The following is a 5,880-nucleotide window of genomic DNA, read 5'->3' as shown; positions in this document are numbered from 1 at the left end:
AAATGACGATAGATCCTCATACTAGTGCGGAATCGTCTGAGTTTGGACCACCATTCAAAAATATTGCGTCCAATAATTTAGTTATAATGTGGAATTAAATAGTAGAATTAATATGCAGTGTTTGTAATTGACTGGGTGTAAGTGTAAGGACTTTCCAGGACATTCGCCTTAACTTGTTTGTTGCACAAAATCCAAGCACTTTCAATGACCCTTTTGTCTATTTTCAAGGATTTCAAGGACCCGTGGGAACCCTGTTAACACTAATCCACACTTAACTAATAATAAAAACCGGGACTATCCCTTTGAGACGCCTAATTAGCAGCGTGAGCCGCCACCTCCTCCACCTCATGATCCACTTGTGCCCAGCAGTCCGTGCCAGACATCATCATCATTATTATTATTATAATTATTATTAACCACAATCTCCTCACCTGGATCCACAGCCACCACCATGTGTTTGACGCACTCCTCGGGCCTCAGGGCTTTGGCGGCGTCTGCCACCGCCTTCCTCTCCGCTCTGTGCTTCTCCTGCTGCAGCCGGAGCGACTCCTTCTCCTGCTGCTGGCTCTCCTTGGCTCGCCTCCGCCTCAGCGCCTCGTCCCTGGAGGCCTGGATCTCGTCCGCCGTCCGCTTGGCGGCGCGCTTCCTCTTGGCGTCGCCGCCGCTTGGACGCCGCTGAGGGACGGCTGGCGTCTCGTCGTCGTCCTCCTCCTCCTCCTCCTCCTCCTCTTCCGGACCTCTCACCTGCTGCGGAATCCCGTTCCGACACGGCAGCTGCAAACGGTCCAGATTGGAGTGGGAATCGTGCTCGGCGTGTTTCCCGTTAGCGACGTTAGCGGAGGAGGCGCTAATCACGCTCTCCTGCCTCTGTTTGAGTCTCTGCGCCAGCGGGACGTCGTCGTCGTCATCAGAATCGCTGCTGAGCATCATCACGTCAGGTGCTCCCACTCCGGCGCCGTCTTCTGCCCCCGAGTCATCCAGATCCACCAGGTCCGGTTCCGCAGGGCGGCTCTTCGACGGGGTCCGGCCTCGCTGCAGGAAGTCGAACACGGGCAGCTCCTCGTCTAAATCGCTGGTGGAGTCGTCGTAGCTGCACATGGTTCTTTCAAATCCCAGTGAAAGTCACTGTGAGGTTAAGGATTCACACACAAAATAAGTTACTTTTCTTCGTCACACCAGTCCTCAGCCAAAAATCGTACAATTTAAACAATTCTTTAAGTGTTTATTAGCCATTACATTACATGACGCGTCAAAACGTAAACCAATAACAGACAGTGGATATAAGAGTTAATTCGGCAAGAAGAAAAAGTGCAAAAATTGTGCCGAAAGGGATTTTATATATTTAAATATAAATATATAGAGAGGTAAATGGTGGTTGGATATATTCAATATTCTATTCTTCAATGATGTGTTTACACTTAAGCAGTATTGGAGTTAATAAATCACATGATAAGACAGGCAATGACTTTTTAAACGGTATTCATGGAGGAAAAAATAAGAAAAATACCAAAAAAATGCATTGATTTAAACTTTAAAATATGATAATTAAATAAAAACAATTGTATTTGACTGTTATTCTGTCCTGATTTTAATGGTTGTCCCGTTGTTTATTTGTTGTTTTTGTGCATTAGTCATTTTATGTCATGTAGGTTTTGAATGTACCATTTATTCAAGTTTTATTTTTCATTTTTATGCTATTGATGTATGTGCATGCATACTACAAGTATAATTTATTGCATTGTGCCCTCATTATAGTTCTGCTGCAAGGTTTTATATTTTAAGGTTAACTCCTGATGTTTCTTTGTACCTAAATGTATTATGTTATCCTATTATTGTTATCCTATTTCTGCTCATTTTGAAAAGAATCAGTGCGTCACATACCACATTAGTAACAAAATAGATGTGTTTTTAAGACATTATCATTTATATAAAATAGAAAAAACACCAACAAATGATTTTTTACTTTTTCAAACAATAATTTATTGACGGTCCCTAAATGAATAACCAACGTAAAGCTAACTTCAACGGTTCGCCACCGTTTGTTTTGAAGTGTAGTAACGACAGTTAGGGAAAATGTTCGCGTTTAAACAGAGTTTTCGCCTCCTTTACGAACATTATATACATTTATTACTGAACTACAGCTAATAATGTTGCTAAAGTCGATCTCAGAACGAGCGTTTACACACACACACAAGCGTTAGATTAGCTTGAAATGCGTTCACTTACGCGCTCACTTACGATGAAATCCTGCATAAAGATGTAAACTAATGCATGTTTATTTCAAATAAACGGTGACTACTTACTGTGGCGTGTAGTTTTAGCTTTAAACTGTTTATTTCCACAGGAAAACACACAAACAAACACCGGCAGATGAAGCACGAACGGAGAAGATCGTTTGAGTTCCCCGGGTTATGGTGCGTTCACTGGTAATGGGACATCCGCACACTCGTACACATACGTATTTCAACTATATTGAATGCAATTCGAGTGATGTAAAATTGGTTTCGTAAGTTAATAAATAATAATAATAATAACTATTTATTTAATTTGATTGCGCTTAATGAATGATCATGAAATATGATTACGTTCAAATCCGCCACAACACATCGTAAAGTGTGATTTTCCTTGAGAACCGTGAAGCTAGCAAACCTAGTATCCGGATATGACGCAATCAATTTCGCGGAAGTAACTTCGGCTCAAAATGGCGGCGCTGGCGTCCTTGATGCTAAAGTCCCGATCGGGTATTATTTGTCGTTATTTACATACACGTAATGTATAAATTGTTGTACAAACCTTGACGTAAACAATGTGAACTAAATATTTGTGTTATTATTTTAACTGCCCGACAAACACACGTTTTATTTACGTGTTTTACCGGCTACTTGGGCTAGCTCTGCTAGCATCTAATGTCATACACATGCCAGTGACATCTAGCGGATTTGGTTTTACTTTAGTGTCTCATTTTGACCTTTCCGTGCAATAACGTTAGAAAATGTAATTGCCGAATTGTCGTGTCATATTTGGGACACGTTTTGCACTAAATCCCACTTGCTTACATCCTTTCACGTCACATCAAATTAATAAAACACAATTAACTTACCGTTTTTTGTAATGGGGTTTTGTTTGATGGCGTTAATGAGGCCTGAATCTGGATGTTTTCTGTTATTTTTACATGAATTTCTGCTGTTCTCAGGTCTGCTGGCTCCTCACCAGTTCTTCCTCCTGGACTCTGTGAGGTTCGCGTCCAAGAAGTCCGGCGGCAGCTCCAAGAACGTGGGTGGGAAGAGCGCTGGTCGCAGATATGGCTTCAAGAAACAGGATGGTAACGGGATTCTGGTTCTCTCTCTACGTTCACATTAAAGTGCAGTGATGACACGTGTGGTGAATAGAGGTTTAAAGGCGTGTTAGACACAGTAAAACCTTCATTAAGAGCTGTAAAGGCTAATGATTTTAATGATTGTTGTTTATTAAAACGTCACTTTCCATCTGTTTCTAAGGTAACTTCGTCCATGCCGGTAACATTCTGGCAACACAGGCGGTGATGAGGTATCACCCAGGAGCTAACGTAAGTAAACGCAGTCAGAATCCGTGAAATCTGTCAAATATTCCACATGTTCAGACAGTTTTCCCTCCGGTCCTGCAGGTGGGGATGGGAACCAACAAGACGCTGTTTGCTCTGGAGGACGGACAAGTCCGCTTCACCAAGGAGATTTTCGTCCCGGCGCCGCGCAGCCAAAAGTCCAGGACGGTCATCTGCAAACTGCCCAAAGGAGCTCTGCTCTACAAGACCTTCATCAACGTCCTGCCGGGCAAACAGGAGGGGACGTTCAAGCTGGTGGACATGGTGTGAACGTGGAAAAAGGCAGGAAAAAGGCATTTGTGAGGAACTTTGACGGAGCGTAAGTGATCGTCTGTCAGGAAGTAAACAAAAACAATGATGCGCTCGCGACGCTTCGGACGGGAAAAGAACACATGCTGAATCATCACTTCTGATTAAATACGACTGACTGTACTGAAAATAAAAGTTTTTATGTGTAATTGTGTCTTCAGGTTAATATGTTTGTCAGCGATGAAAGAAAACATGAGAAAAAAACATTCTTTTATTACAAGTAAATAAGACGTAAAGTCTCTGAAATGATGGAATCATGATAAATAATCTGTAAGATTGTTATTTCGTTGTGAAGTTTTTATGTTTTGGTTCATGATCGGGGTGGAAAAAACGAGAAACATTTCATATATACTGTATAAAAGCAAGAGAATATGATTTTTGTAGAACGTGTAATACAATCATTTGACCACAAGATGTCCCCACATCAAATTTAAACCCCTGTGTTACTGTTTGATGTTATTATAATAATATAAAGACCAGAGATTGTTGTTTAACATCTTTTCATGATAGCAATCAGGGGTTTTTAACGTAATACAGTTTATTAATAATTTAAATTTGTCACAAAAAAAAGTTTAAAAGTATAAAAATGTGTAATTTCTCACCCACAAAGTCACATATTGTGCTTTTGTTTGTCTTTAAAATAAAAAAACAACAACATGCAGATGATTTAGATTCACAAAAACAATCGGAAAAGTTTAAAAACATCTTATATTTTCACTTTCCACTCTGAGAAAAACTGCAACGCCAGCATTTGACCACAAGATGGCAGCGCAAGATTTCATCCCAGTACACGTTAGTACAAGTTGGTGTTTTTAAAAAACAGATACATATTTATTATTATTATAAAAGGAGAAAATGTATGATTTCATCACTTTACAGTAAATTTAAATGATTTAATTCATGTAAACATCGCACAACTTTTTCTTTCTTTTTTTTTTAGCTACAGTTGTGTCACAAATATTTCTTCGGGAAACTTTCAGATTAAATCTGGACAAACAATATATCTTAATTTATTTTCTTTTAAAAAAAAAGGTGCAATAGCAAAAGTGACAACCAGATGTCAGTATATGCTGGAGCTCGATCAGGGGCCAAACTTCAACTCTTTTTTTTTTTTCATGAATTGATTTTTACGGAACAAAATAAAAGTCTGTTAGCGTTGACGACGTTTTGTTTTAAAGGCATAATCTGCGACTGATGAGCTTTTACTTTGTGATCTAATCTGAGTGTTTTTAAACAAGGCTTTTATCAATCACATCGTTTTTGTTAACATTCCTTTAAAGAGATTAGAAAGACAAACGCGTGTGTGTGTGTGTATTCTTGTACTTGTGGCATACTGAGGACCAGTGAGGGGTTTTTAACCAACAAAGTGAGGACATTTTTACGAAGTGAGGACATTTTGGGCCGGTCCTCACTTTGTTTTCGTTCAAATCACTTCCTCGGGTTGTAAACGTGCTATACTCTAATTTGCTTCATGCTACTTCATGTTTTGCTCTGGGCTCCACCTACAGACATTTTATGGTACTGCATCCAGTAGTTCTATATAGATGTTATTAATGAAGTAGATATTTGTAATTGTGTTGATTTATAAAGTGGAAATGCTGGTCCTGGTCCTCGGTATGCAACAAGTACGAGTGTGTGTGTGTGTGTGTGTGTGTGTGTGTGTGTGTGTGTGTGTGTGTGTGTGTGTGTGTGTGTGTGTGTGTGTGTGTGTGTGTGTGTGTGTGTGTGTGTGTGGTCTTGTACTTGCGGCATACTGAGGACCAGTGAGGGTTTTTAACCAACAAAGTGAGGACATTTTAACGGAGTGAGGACATTTTGTCCGGTCCTCACTTTGTTTTCATTGAAATCACTTCCTTAGGTTGCTATAACATGCTATACTCAATTTGTCAAAAAAAAAAAAAATCAAATTTTGGACGACATAGTCGGCTATAGTATGACGTTTTTGTCAAATTTTGGACCAAACATTTTGGGTCAAATTTTTTTTTAAATGT

The 5,880-nt window shown here is 39.8% G+C and overlaps 2 protein-coding genes across 2 annotated transcripts in view; one reads left to right on the top strand and one right to left on the bottom strand.

The window, feature by feature from the left end:
• The window catches only part of eme1 (essential meiotic structure-specific endonuclease 1), a gene marked incomplete at both ends in the record, with an annotated part of 1,702 nt that extends 604 nt beyond the window's left edge, over window positions 1–1,098 (bottom strand). The window contains 1 exon segment of the mRNA XM_083904667.1: window positions 418–1,098. Within this exon segment, the coding sequence (XP_083760793.1) occupies window positions 418–1,098 (681 nt within the window).
• A 1,603-nt stretch (window positions 1,099–2,701) lies between these two features.
• mrpl27 (mitochondrial ribosomal protein L27) lies at window positions 2,702–3,998 on the top strand (the record flags this gene model as incomplete). Its single annotated transcript, XM_083904942.1, has 4 exons — window positions 2,702–2,741; window positions 3,194–3,322; window positions 3,498–3,565; window positions 3,644–3,998. 4 exons carry the CDS (start codon window positions 2,702–2,704, stop codon window positions 3,848–3,850), a joined length of 444 nt encoding a protein of 147 aa, XP_083761068.1. The 3' UTR covers window positions 3,851–3,998.
• Between the last annotated feature and the right edge of the window lie 1,882 nt (window positions 3,999–5,880).

Source organism: Microchirus variegatus (genome assembly GCF_963457635.1).
Source record: "Microchirus variegatus genome assembly, chromosome: 18".
Taxonomy (NCBI): Eukaryota; Metazoa; Chordata; class Actinopteri; order Pleuronectiformes; family Soleidae; genus Microchirus; species Microchirus variegatus.
Note: the sequence above shows the minus strand (reverse complement) of the source record. Positions and strands in the feature narration are given on the sequence as shown.